Here is a 15138-nt window from a genome sequence, read left to right as displayed (position 1 = left end):
ACTGACCTGTACGTATCGGACATGCCCCAGCAACCTCAATCGCTCCCGACAATATGTTTAAGCATGTCCAGCAATGTGATTACTGACAAGCAAACAAGATTTTCTGACGAAGAGTTTTTTGACCTCATGTACTGCATAGAGTTCATGAATGTGAAACCAAAAAGTGGTTCTCATCAGATACATATTTGCCATCATACACCATTAAATAATTAAATTATTAAAGTATATTTATACCGAGCACACATTAGTAGACGCAAAAAATAAAAAATAGAAAAAAGCCTGCAGATATTGGCAGGCTTTTTGATTGCTCGATCGTAAGCATATCAAAAAAGGCCCCTTTTTCTTAATACACTCGTCGCAAGGAGGTACGGGGATTTAGGATTTAAAGATAAATTAGTCAATGTACGTCTCTTCAGAAACCGTTACTACGATATCCAATGGGGTCAAAAAGAGAGAGACAATATGATCATAGCATGGAGAAGCTTTATTCACAAAAGCTTCCGTTTTACTTTGCCCCGTGTAAAAACAGCCAATGGGACGACGGATCCTCTTTATTCAACTGTTCATGTCGTATAAGTCCTGGGTTGTTGTATAATCCTACAAATGAGTGCTTTGAACAGAAGGTGTCCTTCAACTCTAACAACCATTCTAGAGAAGTGCAGCCTCCACTATATCATTCTCCTTTTTGAAAAAACTCAGCAGTGGAAATGTTGACACTTCAAAGAACAGCAAATATTATTGGAGGGGTTTCGATGTACAACTGGAAGGCGCTCTTGTAGAATACTCTGAAATCTGTGCTCGCCTGGGATTCACATTCTATTAATCCAAGAATATGAGAATAGGAGATAACATAAAACACCGTCATTCGAGATCCTCATGGCGTAACCACTTAAAAAATATCATCGACATCCCGCCGATATGATCATGAGAGAAATATGCAGATCTTGCACAATTTTAAATATGAATGAACATTGTACGTTTGAACCGCGTACGTAGGATCGTTGTACTGTTAAATGAGTCAGAAGCATTACATTTCACTTAAATCATTCCCCTTTACACTCCAGCACACCGCAGCAAGCCATGGTTCCAAACAAAGACGAGGATTCCATTCCTCATGCAGACCATTTGACCGTCTTTTTCGCCTCGCAAACTGGAAACGCAGAATCAATCTCACGCAACATCTATGAGCAGGCACAGGAGCGAGGATTCAAAGCAGCTCACTATGTACTCAATGATTTTGCAAAAGTTGACTGGGACAAAGAAGAGTGCCTTGTTTTTGTTGTATCAACGACTGGCGACGGCGACCCACCTGACAATTCAACAAAGTTTTGGCGTCATCTTCGTAAGCTCAAGGGCGTCGGACTCACTAAAGCCAAATATGCTGTGTTGGGTATGTGTCAAATGCCTCAGCAATTTTTAGTTTATACTCAATGAAAGACAGAGCAGGATATGCAAGCTTCATTTGATCTTGATATTAGAGCGATCTAAACCTCCAACTCAATCTATATCGCAATGACGTCTCTTAGGTCTAGGTGATACCAACTATGACAACTTCTGTCAAACTGCAAAGCGGCTTGATACTCGCTTACAGGAACTTGGAGCAACTCCTTTTTACGCTCGAGGATTGGCGGATGACGCTACAGGGTAAGGCAGCTAATCATTGTCATGCCTGAATATCATAGTGAAACCCTATTTTCTGACACCAGCAATACTTAACTCTTATGTAGACTTGAAGAAACGGTTGATCCGTGGATTAAGAATCTCTGGCCAGCCCTCGCCCATCAGGTGATCTGCACGCCAGCTGTCCATGACCTTCCTCAGCCTCACCTTACCCCGGAAGAGGAGAAGATTGTTAAAAGCCTTATAGGAAAAGGAACCGATCCAGGCCAGCTACCTCCATCGACTTCACTAAAGACTTCATCTGAACTTGAGTTGAACCTTAATGAAAAAGCAGACATTAACACCTTGTCCTCTGGGATGAGTACCCTTTCTGTATCGGTACCCGCTAAAGAGAAGGATTCTATGGCACCCTTTGCGAAATACAGGATTGTAGTAGACTTTTCGAGCATGAGCAATCATAGTAGTCTCACTGGTTTACCCCGAGTTCCTAACGCCAACTTGAAGATCACAGAGGGTGATAGTACTACTGCATCAGGAAGTAAGGCGACGAGTAGGCCAATCCCTTCATTTATTCAGACACCAACCCCGCTGATTAATGCAAAGATTAATAGCGTTCAATGCCTGACAGCAACTGATGCATTAAAGCGTACTTTATCAGTTGAATTTGGGTTCGAGGACGATGTCGATTATTCCCCAGGTGATGCCTTTGGCATCTGGGCGCCCAATAACGAGTCGTTGGTCCGAGGTGTGCTTGAAGCTCTCGCAGTTGATGAGCATGATCAGAATAAAAATATCAAGTTTGAAGGCGAAGGTAACCATGTGATGCATCGTATTGTTCATAAGGCCTCCGATCGCCTCGTCTTTACTTTCGATATATTAATACTCATGCTACGACCTGTTTATACGATGTTGTAGGGATCCCATCTCATTTGCAACCCGTCAAGTCGGCAAGCCTGCTTGAAGTTTTCCGGTACTCAGTAGATTTGACTTCAGTGCCCAAGAAAGCCAATATTCGTCTCTACGCTGATCATGCTACAGATATGACTGAAAAGCAACAGCTGATGTTCCTGGCTTCCAAACAAGGCTCAGATCAATTCAATGCCTTCCGAGCCCAGACACCAACATTCCTAGACATCCTTCACACTTTCCCATCCATCAAAATCCCGGTGGCCCGAGTAATCGAGACATTGCCGCCACTGCAACCTAGATATTACTCTATAACAAGCTCACCTCTAGCTAAGAATGGACATCGTCGTTGGTCGTGTGCATTCAATGTAGTGACATACATTCTTCCTGAAGGCGTCAATCGCCGCGGTGTTTGCACTCCGTGGTTGGATGAGCTGGCTGGTTTGGTGCCATTTGGAAAAGCCATTTCAGAAGGACTTGAAAAAACCGTCATTCCAATATTTTTGAAACCAAATGAGACGAAATTTAACTTGCCAACAGACACCACACGACCGATTATCATGATTGGACCTGGCACTGGTGTAGCGCCGTTCATGGGCTTTTTGGAACACCGTTCCGAACAGCGAAAAATAAAAAAACGGCTGATGAACATTGGGCCACGGTCGCAGCAACAGCTTGATGATCTTTTTGGGGAAATGTGGCTATTCTTTGGATGCAGGCACCGAGAAAAAGACTGGCTTTTCAAGGAACAGATGGAGACTTACAAAGAAGAAGGTATTTTGACAGAGCTCCATGTCGCCGTTAGTCGAGAGGAAAATATACCCAACAGCGGTAAATACGTGCAAGACTTGATCAAAAAGGAGAGTAAGAGACTTTGGGACCTTTTAGACAAAAAAGGAGCATTGATATATGTTTGCGGGTACGTTGCCTTAATTTGATTCGCGCATTTATCTTGAATATATACAGTGGCTGATGGTGGGACACAATTCCTAACGATTTGCTATTTTATCTTTGTTTTTTATTTTATTTTATTTATTTATTTACACATCTATGGGTAACTAGAGATGCCAAGGGCATGGCCAAAGGAGTTCATGACGAGCTAATCGACATACTAGTTACGAATGGAGGTTTCGAGAAAACAGCAGCAATGTTAGAGCTGAACAAATGGGCCCAAGAGAAGCGCTATTTGAGAGACTTGGTAAATATTTACAATATATTTATATAAAGCGTTTAATAATTGGTTATTACTCAAAGCGCTGATTCTAATACTCCTTCATCTTTTGACTTTTTGATCGTGACATTAGTGGGCATAGTACATTAAAAGGCGAAGCGCAGCCAAAGGCATTCAAAACATTTAGATAAAGTTAGCAAATGTATACATGATAAAAAAGTAGATAATGAATGATTTTTTCTGCATTAATGGACATCGTTTTAGCTAAAGTTTTGACAAGTCTTAAGAAAAGTGATTCAGAATTGTCAAATCTTGACAAGTATTCAAATAACCTATTTAGGGATGCTTGACTATATTGTATTTTTATCAAGAAGCCTCTTTAAAGCGCGTCTAATAAACACCTACAGTAGCAAAAAATTATACTTCGGAACCTTTGTCTATGTCTTCAGATGCAACACTTTTAGACGAAAGTTAACTATAACATTTCTTACGCGAGAGCATTAATTCGAACACCTGAATGGTTGCACAGCCATCTCCAAACCTAGTTCGAGATAATCATTTGAAGATTCTTTAATTCTACAATCTTTCTAAGGCTCTTGCTGAGAGGAATGCACTGGAAGTTTCCAAAAAATGATTGATTGGGTTGTACGAAAATATCGATAAGCTATTCCAAACACTACCAGTTTTTCTAGGCGGGAGCGAGATTTACTTGCGCGCGTGACGTATTGGAAAGGAGTCTTCATTTTCATTCAAACATTTTATTGCAGACAAACTCAACAAAAGAATAATTATATAGAGCAACCAACATGTTCAGCTGGAAGAAGCAGAATCCACCGTCCAAGCAGCGCCAAACACAGCAGGGCACAAATGATTACAGTGATCTTATTGCCCAAGGAATGCGGCTCGCTCAAGATGTTGATGGGGATGATGACATGGGTGACATTGGCGACATTGGCGACGATGACCTCGGTGATGCCGATTTAAATGACCCAGAACTCCTAGTACGGCTACAACTTATGTTGTTTATCGGTTGATATGAACTACAACTATGCTTTAAAGTGTTAAATCAGCATTGTTTCTAACTTTGGAAGCTACCACGACCATTTCATTCTCTATTAAAACTATCAAACAAGTAGGCAGAACTACAGGGATTGACGGGCGAAACTTCAATATCAAAACCAATACCTGCGCCAACACCAAGGCAGTCTTCTGCCAAAACGTCTACACCTGCAGCAACGCTCACACAAGCGTCAACAAAACCAGTATCTGCTTCAAACCCTTTATCAACAAAAGTCTCTGCTACTACTGACAAATCTGCCGCTTCACCTACTCCGCCTCCATTGGCTGGACTAGGCGTGGATCTTCAGGGTATCATGGAGGACGATGATGATGATGTTGAACTGACGGAAGACGATTGGAAAGATCCACATCTTTTGGTGAGGCTTTTTATTATTTAATTTCTCTCGTTCGAGCATTAGACTTGCTCCTGTTATTAATCTGAGTTACCAATATTTTTTCAGGCTCAATTGCAGACATTTGGTGGCCATATCGACCATAGTGGACAGGATCAAGCAGGAGCGACCGAAGCAAAGCCGATAATCAAACAAGATGAAAATACGTCTTCTCAAGCACAAGCTGGCATGGATAGTGCAACAATTTCTACGACGACAGCTTTAAATCCCCCAACAAACCTCAGCTCATTGTCATCGAAAATAGGAAATAACTCTATTGAAAACCATAAGCCAAAATCAGCAAGCTCCTCCATGATCGCCATTGCGCCAAAAGACCAGGCGTTTATAGATGGAAGTCTGGATGGAGACACTGACATGAGCGAACAGTCACAACCACCACAGGTGGGAGTTATGATTGCCGAGGGTCCTCAAAAAGCATCTCCCACTTTATCAAAAACATCTAAGCGTCTCGAGCCCATCCCGCAAAAGAATGACAAGGAGCTCTTACAACTGCTAAAGGCTCGGGATGTACAATATAAACGAGCAGCACTCGAGGCCAAACGAGCAGGCGATATGACACTTGCTGCAGAAAGGGTCATGACATTCAAGAAGATCCAAAAATGGATTGCAGTGCTCGAGGCCGGAGGCTTCCTCGACTTGGAGCTCTATCCTATCCCAGATGAACCGCCAACAATTTTGGCCACAGCGCCCACAACAACCTCTGCTAAGACAAGCAAGGGTACCGGCGCAGCACCAATAGCGGCCAGCTCATCCACTTCAACACGAATTCAATCCGGCGCAGAAGGCAGGGCCTTTTCACCACCTATTGCATCATCTGCATCTGAAGCTACAACTCATGTTACCAGTAGCATTGCAGAAGCCTCTGCTGACGATGTCAGGGGCGGATCAACAGCTCGTGGAACACTTGGTGGGATTAAATTCAAACAATTGGCAGCAGACGATGACTTTCAGATTGTATCCAATTCGGACGACGATACGTATGATATGTTACAGTCACAACTGGAGTCTCAAATCAAAATGTGTACTACCACATGCGCCTATTACTATCAGACGGGGGATAAGCAAACAGCACTAGAATTCCACAAACTCAATAAGATCTTTAAAACAGATCTTGCTTCATTACAATCATATCGACAGCATGGCAGAAAGGCACCAGCGTTTCATTTTCAGGACGTCCGTTTTGAAGTCGAAGTCGGGTTTTATCAGGAAATTGGACTCAATGAATTATCTCTTAGCATTGTACGAGCCTGGGATTTGAGCCATAAGGACGTTCAACCTACAGAGATTGAGTCGTATGTATCATGGGATTTAGGATGGCCTACTGAGAATATGGCAGGCTCAGGGGCAGGTAAAGGCACAACCCCTACAGTGAAACGAACAAATAAGCCGGATTACAATTACTCGAAGATTTTGGGAATAGAGCGTACGAGAGCGTTCCATAGATTTGTTGAGCGCAGGAAGGCGACTTTTGAAGTGTGGCATTATCGGGGTATCCTTTGGAAGGGCTACTTGCTTGGGCGTGCTCAAGTTTCGCTCCAGCCACTCATGAACCACTCTGAGATTCATGAAATTGTTCCGGTGAGTTAATGCTTATCAACTATTGGGGCAAAAATGCTGAAGATGTTTGTCATAGTAAATCTTATTTTTAGACGACTTTTTTTTTTTTTTTTTTTTTTTTTGTATTGACTTGATAATGTGCCAGCTTCTGGACCCTACGACACGACGCGCCACCGGGGGAAAGATTGAGATCAAGATCCAACTGCAGCGTCCATTACTTAAGCCTGAGATTGTGACCAAGGAAGAAAAATGGCTGGTTATTGATGAGTTCAACTCTGGTGGACTAGGATTCCCCTCGCCAATCACGGCAACATCCCAAAGCCGTCCTGCCACTAATACAAGTGCTGGTGGAGGAAGAGCAGGAGCTGCTGTTGGTAGGTCTAATAAGGCTGCAGTGGCTTCAACTACACCAGTAAGTCGGGCAACTTCTGGTGCGTCTCCGACTTCAGCGCCAGAGGCACCAAAGCAGACTGCGGCAGCGGTGACAGGCGCTTCGGCCGCTCGTAGTAGCAAACCTGCAGCTCCACCATCGAAAACTACAACGCCTGTTGCCCAAGCATTAGAGCCAGTCAAAACTACACCCGTTGGCCCTTCTGCTCCAGCCGCTACTGGTGACGATTTAGAGGATACCGAAGCTGAGAAAGCACTCAATGAATTCAACAGGTAATTAGCAAGGTTTTTTTTTTTTTTCCTCCTTCTATGATGCTACTTCATTCCACGAAAATATGCACATTTGATTGATTCGTTGTATACCATTCTACATAGTGTCGATCTGATTGTATCCAACATGGTTCTAGAGAGTGAGGTTCAGATAGCACAACAGATGGTGCATGATGCTAAGGCGGCGGGCAAGAATGAGGCAGCGGAGGAGTATCAGGATCGGTTGACGCAGCTGGAAATCAAACTGAAGCTGCTTGTACTTCAGGTCCAGATGGGTCAACTAACCATGGAGGCATATTGCCAAAAGGTCAATGAGCGGATTGTCAAAGATAAAAAGCTTGCGGTCGAATTGAAGCGATTGGGTATGGTGCCGGAGGCGATGCGTGCTTTAGCACGGTCTAAGATCATGGTGCAAGAAATGAAGGAGGTAGAGGAGGCGATGGCAGCACAAGGTGAGGGGGACGAAGAGGAGGAAAATGTGTAGAAAGAAAGCCCTGTAGATAATTACATTCAATAAAGAGCACTTCGTCCTTCCAATTTGATATAATTTTGATTGTACTCCTGGTCTCCTTGAATCTACTTGTGGCCACTGAATGGTTTATCTTGCTGCCTGCTTGTCCCTTCCTCTCCAATTCTTCAATACGTTCAAGCCATCTCTCCTCATCTTTCACGTCCCTACATTTCATCATCCGAAAGGTTTTGCATCTATTTTCCCATTTTAACGTATTACGATCACTCTAAATGCCGCCTGCTCAAGGCACAAGGGGCATAGCACGTTCTGAGCATAACCATCACCTAGAGGATGAACACAGGCGCACTCATACATTTGGACAGGGACACGGACCAGCAGCAGCAGTAGCTCATGAGCCTGTGCAGACGTACACCAGCATGTCACAGAAGGACCGTCCTGGTCAAGAGCGATTGAAACGAAAGATCTCTTCCAAGTTACACATTCCTGCAGCAGGCACGGACACACTTGGTACAACTAGAATAATAGACACAGCTTCCGGCTTCAGGAATCCTTCTCACCTGACATCTCAGCAAAGTGGTAGCAGCAACAGCAACAGCAGCAGCAATAAAGCTGATACCGACTATATGAAGGGCATTCAGACATCTGGCTTGGCGTCAGCGTCAGTTTCTTCTAAACCACAGAGGAATCACCACTATCAAAGTTTTCCACAAAAATCAACCACAATTGTACCAGTTCCAGAGACTTCCCAGAATAATAGCAGCGCCTTTACCTTCAACCGTGGCGGTAGTGAGACTGTGCGCATAGCCAATGACACAACAATTACCCCGAAAGCTACAAAAACAGGAAATCTAAGGGCTGCCCCGGACAAGGATCTAGAAAGAGAGAATAGAGAAAGAGGCAGAGATACAGATGGGGATACAGATAGGGACATAGATGATAACCGTTACTATCGCAAAGCACGGGACCCTATGTCACCTTATTTTCGGCGCGATGATGGCTTCAATCAGGACCTTCAGGCAACTGTGAGACAGCACCACTATCATCGGATCAAGAGGCGACTAACACCAGCGGAGGAGGAAAACAGAGGTATTGATAATGATAGACACCAAGGTCGAGAGCTAGATCACAATCATGCAGGAACAGTCTCCCCATCTTCCCGATTGTCGCATGTCGATAGCAAAAAGGAAGGAATGATGATAAATCACAACCAATCCACCAATCGAGCACAAATACTACACAGCAACAGTAGCAATGGCGTTGGGGTAATTGCTAACATGGGTAATGACAATAAAAGAAAGGAGGGTGAATGTCTAACTATTCGTGATATTCTCGACAGTCAAGAGCTAAGAGATCAATTGTCAGAATTACGACGATCCCAGAACAGCAATTCCGACTCACGGCAACGATTACAGCCACAGCAGCAATATAAGCAGCGTATAGAAGAATCAGCAGTTAACGTAGTAGAAGGAGCAGGAGCAGCAGCAGAAGCAGCATTGACATCACGTATATGTGCTAATAGTGCCACTATAGATGATAATACGGATGAATCTATACTGGAGCGGAAGTCTCGGCCAAGGTTGAGCTCTTTTGGCCAGGTAAAGCCTTTATTCAGTATGGGTCGAGACAGATTTTGTTTATTTTATATTAATTGTTTTTTTATTGTTTGTTTGTTTGTAGGGCTCTTCTCCTTTAACAAGAGCCGACTTTGCAAGACAACCACCTATATCAAATCCGCAAAAGACATTTACTTCAGCCGTCGTTACTGGGAGCCCTGAGAGTCGCATGGAGCATGGAACTGTATTGCCAACAGAAAGGCAGCGACGGGACCTATATCATTCATCATATTCACCATCAGATTTCTCGCCAAATGAAGGCAATGATAATGATGACGATAGTGCGGAGGAGGAGTATGACCAAGACACAGTAGAGCTACAGCCAGGCGCAACAGCTGTTAAAGCGCCTCTAAAAAATGACATGAACTCCGCACATAGCCCTAAGAATATTCTGTCATCTGCGCCAAAGCAACCTCAACTAACTCTTAGTAATTTCAATACTATTAATAACAAGTTGAAAAAGGATGATCGCTTGGGTGGTCTTGAGTATGATAGTGGTGAGCTTTCATTTGAGCGAGAGGTGGCAATTGCGCGTGCGAAGCGAGAATTAGGGATGTCAGCATCAACAGACAATAAACGCGTGGTTGAGCATGTAGCACTGAAGCCAATAACAGAAACAGCTCTTGGTAAGCCGACATCACCCATGGACAACAGCAACAACTATATTGTCACCCCTCGAACCACTGCTAGTCGACTGGATCATGGACGGGATTTAGTATTGGAAGACCTAGTATCACCTACACGGTATGATTTTATATCGCGGCAACGACAACAGCAACAACAGCAACAACAGCAACGGCACCTGAAAATACCAGTGGATTCGACACTGATTGCAAAAGATGGGCCGAAGTGGCGAAGCTCCCCTGGGTTTCCGCCGCTTTCTACAGCAGAGGACCTATCCAAATTGGATATTGCAGAAAATCGATTTATGGAGCTTGCTGGGTCCTTAGGTGAAGGACAAGGTTGGTTAACTTTTTCTTTCTTGAGAGTTGCTATAATGTCATGCAAAGCTTGAATTATTAACTTAACCCTTTTTGCAATCATTTTCCCTCTGCTATTCCTGTTTTTTTTTTTTTTTTTTTTTTTTTTTAAAGCGGTATCCTCTCTCCTCGGAACTCTTAAAGCTATGATTCGGCAACTCAAGAGTGAAAAGAGGTCAATTACAAAAGCGAACAAGAAGCTATTGAAAGAGTTGGAGCGCCAACGGAAGAAAAATGAAAAGCTTTCAAAAGCTACTGCTGTTGCCTCGTCTCCATCAAGACGGGCCAAGGGACAGGCATTCCAGATGGGGACGACTGTCACTCGACCGGAAAAACAGGAAATTAAAAAAACTGCTGGAATTCAACGAGAAAAGGATCAAGTTCAAAAGGAGCTTGAATCTCTTCAAAAGCGGATAGATGCGCTAGAACTGCAAAGAGCTGAAGTACAAAAATGTGAGAGGAGATATGCAGCTGAGGAAGCCGACCTCCTCTTCCTGATGAACTCTAGCGATGATGATAATGAGGAGGAGACTGAATCAGACAGTGATGATGGTAGTGGTAGTAGCAGTGAAGACCAAGAGAGTGAACAAGAAGTTTCTGATGTTGACGCTCAGTCCAGAAGGATTTCTGTGTATCGAAGGCCTGGTCGCGGCTCAGACCGTCGTGGTGCTAGAGACCTACAAGTGTCACCACAGGCACATAGAGCTTCTTCTACCAAGAGACCATCTATGATAAGAGGCTCATCGGATTCGTCTTCCAAAATCAGAAAAGAAAAGAAGTATCGGGTGTTAAGAGAGCATGATCATCTCGACACCTTTGAGCTGTCCGGAGGACAGGAACAGCCATCATCGTTGAGAGGCAGAAGTAGAAGTGTGAGTAGAGGCGCTCGCTCCAAGTCGATGAATCCAGAATCGCGTCGTTTCGTCGAGAAAGTGGAGGAAGTTCATATTCATCACCATGTACATTATGGCCCAGACGGCAAGGAGATGTCAATACCAGCGACGATTTTGCGGTCCAAGACGAATGAACTGGATGGAAACGGAGAGGCTCCGTCTCAGCTACAACAGGAAGATTGTCACCATCATGGCCAGCGGTCATTAGAAGACCTCGAAGAAGGAGTACACCGTCTTCAGATCGGCACACCTTTCAAACCTCATTCGCGTAAACCAGCAGGTCAGAATCATCACTACTTGTTGGATATTCCCATGCCATCTATAAGAGGTGGTACTTTTTTGAGTCAGTCATTGCCTGGACAGGGATCACACCTTGATAAGAACCTAGGCTCTCCACGTCCTAAGCACACCATCGATCGTCTTACGCACACTATCAATGGTTTGGACATTGACTCCCAAACGAATGTCAGAATCAGAGATAGTAACAACAGTAGGAATACTAATTGTATTAAGCATAAGGGTGATGAAAATAATGACGATGATGATAGGAGTGCATACCCCGCTATTCGAATGCGTTCAAAATTTCAACAGCCAAGGTCTATGTCTTTGTCTCGGCGTTTGCAAGACGACATCAAATCCGGCAGAAAACGTGCTCGAGCGCTAGCCGCTGCATTGACAGTAATGCAAATCAACTATATTTACGAGGGATATCAGGCTCGCAATATTGTTCTCAGTTATTAACATTTTTGTCATTTGTATTGCAAATTAATGTGCACATAGGATCCTTCCCCGGGACAAAAGAAAATCTCGATTGATGTACAGCGGATCCTATCATTGCTCAAGACTCACGATCCGAGACGGTGCACTGTGTGCTGCAATGGAGGTAATGGAACTGAGATTGAAAAGCACCATCACCATCAACAGATGCAGTTTGAAGAAGATGATCGCTCGCAACAGTATCAGCGTCAGCAACATTCTCGATCAGCTCTATTGGCGCGATCGGCCCATGATACCAGGAACGTCAAACCATCCACCACTACCACCATCCGACGGGAACAATTGCGCCCGACTGCACCACCAACACTAGTAGTATCAAGCTCAGCCTTAAACCCAAGTTCAAAGCGCGCAAAAAGTAATGGCGACAATAATCAACACACGATCACCTCGGATGATGATGCTGACAATATCGGATCAGAATCAGAGGTAGGAGCATCGCTGTCATCTATTTCAGACGATAATCAGCGCTCTATTGCAGCCAACGGTGGGCATGGCGAGCCTTCGCCAACTTATCAAAGATCGGGATCGCGAGAACATCCGCATAGAGGTCAACTAGAACAGCAGGGACAGCAAGAAGGGCTGGCCCTTGCGTCCATTCGGACCAAAAAGGAGTCGACACGATCAGATGGATTTCAGACCCCAGAGCAAAAGCTTAGTGTTGTCCTTGGACAGCTGGAAAACGAAGTGAAGCATTTGCGGAAATCTTACTTCGAGCTCTCTAAAGACCTTAAGACATTGAGCCAAACCTCTATCAATATGGAGGATGGTATTGCAGGTGATGGTAGCGGTAGCAACAGTCGGAACACCAACGATAGCAAAAAGGACCTAGTTATGGTATCATCATCGTTGTCATCATACCCAAAGCTGGTTGCAAAAACTGAATCACGCTCAGAAGTATTGGAGGAACAATTGCGGCAGAAAAAGAAAATTCGGAAACAACTTGAAGAAGTGGCGGATAGTTTAGCAGAGAAGGCTGATCTGATAATGCGCCTCCAACAACAGTATATTAAGCAACGTGAGAAGGAGCAACAGCGGCAAAATGGTCGACAAGATAGGAGCCAGGGTCGGGGGCAAGATCGGGAAATAAAACCAACTGATTACGAACGCGATGGCGATAGAAATTCTGCCCATATGAAGGGGAAGAGGCAAGCGTCCTTGTCACGGGTTGGTATTCGGCACAAGGATGAAGAAGCTGCTTATCCAATGCAGGATAAAGAGGAGCCTCAGATGATAAAGAAAATGACTGAGGAGGATACTTGTAAGCTGATAGAGGAACAAGGTTCTACCGGTGAATATGGGGACCTGAACGATAACCAGGACCTTGTACGATCGCATCGACATCACCAAAACCGCCAGCGCAAATATCATTTAGAAAAGCATCATCTTCAACTAGGTGAAGTAGAGGTGGGGGAGCAAAGAAGAGATAATGAGCAAGGTCTGGAAGGCCTGGAGAGTGAAGAGCAGAAGAAGCAGAAGCAGCCGGCAAAAAAGTCTGGGCTTAAAGAAGAGCCTGAGGGATATCGCCATCGCCTCGCTAATGGAATTCGCGTTCCTATGCGTAAGATCCACTGAGTCCAATATGGGAAGATGTACTCCACACACTATGGCATTATAATATACATATAATACGCAAAACATTAATTCATCATCATTTACTGGACAACCTTCAAAGTGACAAAGTGAAAAAAAAAAAAAAAAAAAAAAACTTTCCAAAGCCAGCATCAATTATTCATATTCTCATAAATATAACTCATTAATCTCATTATTTAGGTCGATTCATAATGTAAAGTTTTTATGTTGTTTTGTTCTATTTTTCATCTCTCGGAGTGGTTTCCACAGGCATATCAGCCTCGATCACTTTAATTTTTTCTTTCAGACTGTCATTTTCTTTGGGATTACTATCGTAGTTTTCAGACATTTGTAAAACGCTTGAGGCTTTTAGAACTTGGTGACCGCGGAATGCTTGAAAGCAACAGTAGAGTGTCAATAAGAGGTTGAGCATCCTAGCTCTGATGAGGCAGCTAGTTAACACTTACCAAGAGGACTGATCTCCTTTATGGGGGTTAAAATCATCAAGAGCCGTCTGAGAGGCCTCGTTGCCAATGGTTTCAGGAATAGTGATTGAAGAAGGTTCCGAAACAATGTCAAGGCCTGAGCCTGTTGCTGACCCTGCATTCATATTTATAGTCCAAATCGTATCATGGTCGTGCACTAATGTAAATCGCTTTGAATCAGTTTGAGGACCCGGTCTTTGTAAAGCTTGTAGTCGGGCTTGACCTCCGTCACGTCAGCTCTTGAAATGTCATTAACCACAATGAGTTCTGCCTTTACTTTTGAAGTTTTTGACTTTTTGTTTTTGTTGCAAAGGTTAGAAAAGTAAGAAGGTGTGAATATAGCGGTAGTGTATATTTTGAAATCAAAGTGGGAAAGGTCAACAATCCAAAAAATAAAAAAACTAAGTTGCTCACTATTTTCCAAGCCACAGCCTCACTTTTCATTTCTGACCTGCCCATGAGTGATGGAAACTAAATGGACAAATTTGCCCGTTTTACAGTCCAAGGAATAAACAAAGCAATTAAGCCCAAAGAAGTACACAGATCTTGGCCTTTGCGCCACTGACTCTTTTTTTTTTTTTTTTTTTTTTTTTTCTTCTGGAATGCACAAACGGGTATAGGGAACCATCAATTGCATCATGTATCAACATTATTCCTAAAAAAAAGACTAACGCGTATGAAATCTCAAGCATTTCGCAGGGCACAGACCATGCTTCTCAATTAAAATAACTAAGTTTCTCAACACAAGGCACAGGAATATTCTACGACTTTAAGTGTCCGACCTATTATTTCGTACGCATGAACCAATGGTCGAGGAAACCTGCCATTGAGCTCTATTGTATCGTGGAGACCATGGACGACGTTTGAAGAAACTCATGATTGAGGTCTGGTCATTTTTAGAAGGGTATTTGTTTATTTTGTGAAATGCCTCGTGTCCAAAAAGCTACTTAACACACAATCACG

At 43.6% G+C, this 15138-nt stretch overlaps 3 protein-coding genes across 3 annotated transcripts; all 3 read left to right on the top strand.

Moving 5' to 3' along the window:
* Positions 1–1050: 1050 nt before the first annotated feature.
* BCR41DRAFT_316986 (hypothetical protein) lies at positions 1051–3951 on the top strand. The gene is made up of 6 exons (XM_022021260.1): positions 1051–1390; positions 1527–1644; positions 1728–2431; positions 2536–3445; positions 3589–3724; positions 3831–3951. Exons 1-6 carry the CDS (start codon positions 1081–1083, stop codon positions 3837–3839), a joined length of 2187 nt encoding a protein of 728 aa, XP_021886083.1. The 5' UTR covers positions 1051–1080; the 3' UTR covers positions 3840–3951.
* A 418-nt stretch (positions 3952–4369) lies between these two features.
* On the top strand, positions 4370–7905 carry BCR41DRAFT_383224 (hypothetical protein). The gene is made up of 5 exons (XM_022027437.1): positions 4370–4698; positions 4834–5133; positions 5218–6747; positions 6872–7389; positions 7492–7905. Exons 1-5 carry the CDS (start codon positions 4504–4506, stop codon positions 7868–7870), a joined length of 2922 nt encoding a protein of 973 aa, XP_021886082.1. The 5' UTR covers positions 4370–4503; the 3' UTR covers positions 7871–7905.
* Positions 7906–7954: 49 nt separating this feature from the next.
* On the top strand, positions 7955–13797 carry BCR41DRAFT_383223 (hypothetical protein). The gene is made up of 4 exons (XM_022027436.1): positions 7955–9453; positions 9536–10433; positions 10566–12022; positions 12125–13797. The coding sequence occupies exons 1-4, from the start codon at positions 8128–8130 to the stop codon at positions 13691–13693; spliced, it is 5250 nt and encodes a 1749-aa protein (XP_021886081.1). The 5' UTR covers positions 7955–8127; the 3' UTR covers positions 13694–13797.
* The last annotated feature ends 1341 nt before the right edge of the window (positions 13798–15138 follow it).

Source organism: Lobosporangium transversale, assembly GCF_002105155.1.
Source record: "Lobosporangium transversale strain NRRL 3116 chromosome Unknown BCR41scaffold_2, whole genome shotgun sequence".
In the NCBI taxonomy this organism is placed as follows: Eukaryota; Fungi; Mortierellomycota; class Mortierellomycetes; order Mortierellales; family Mortierellaceae; genus Lobosporangium; species Lobosporangium transversale.
The sequence above is the reverse complement of the archived record's forward strand: the minus strand, read 5'-3'. Positions and strand labels throughout refer to the sequence as shown.

What these genes read in the sequence shown, in the direction of transcription:
- BCR41DRAFT_316986 (XM_022021260.1), top strand. Translation starts at nt 1,081, where the DNA reads ATGGTTCCAAACAAAGACGAGGATTCCATTCCTCATGCAGACCATTTG. An exon ending in TATCAAGTTTGAAGGCGAAG is followed by an intron (nt 2,432 to 2,535) that starts GTAACCATGTGA and finishes ACGATGTTGTAG; the next exon opens with GGATCCCATCTCATTTGCAA. An exon ending in GCATTGATATATGTTTGCGG is followed by an intron (nt 3,446 to 3,588) that starts GTACGTTGCCTT and finishes ATGGGTAACTAG; the next exon opens with AGATGCCAAGGGCATGGCCA.
- BCR41DRAFT_383224 (XM_022027437.1), top strand. Translation starts at nt 4,504, where the DNA reads ATGTTCAGCTGGAAGAAGCAGAATCCACCGTCCAAGCAGCGCCAAACA. An exon ending in TAAATGACCCAGAACTCCTA is followed by an intron (nt 4,699 to 4,833) that starts GTACGGCTACAA and finishes TCAAACAAGTAG; the next exon opens with GCAGAACTACAGGGATTGAC. An exon ending in GCACTCAATGAATTCAACAG is followed by an intron (nt 7,390 to 7,491) that starts GTAATTAGCAAG and finishes CATTCTACATAG; the next exon opens with TGTCGATCTGATTGTATCCA.
- BCR41DRAFT_383223 (XM_022027436.1), top strand. Translation starts at nt 8,128, where the DNA reads ATGCCGCCTGCTCAAGGCACAAGGGGCATAGCACGTTCTGAGCATAAC. An exon ending in GTCCTTAGGTGAAGGACAAG is followed by an intron (nt 10,434 to 10,565) that starts GTTGGTTAACTT and finishes TTTTTTTTAAAG; the next exon opens with CGGTATCCTCTCTCCTCGGA. An exon ending in CGCTAGCCGCTGCATTGACA is followed by an intron (nt 12,023 to 12,124) that starts GTAATGCAAATC and finishes ATGTGCACATAG; the next exon opens with GATCCTTCCCCGGGACAAAA.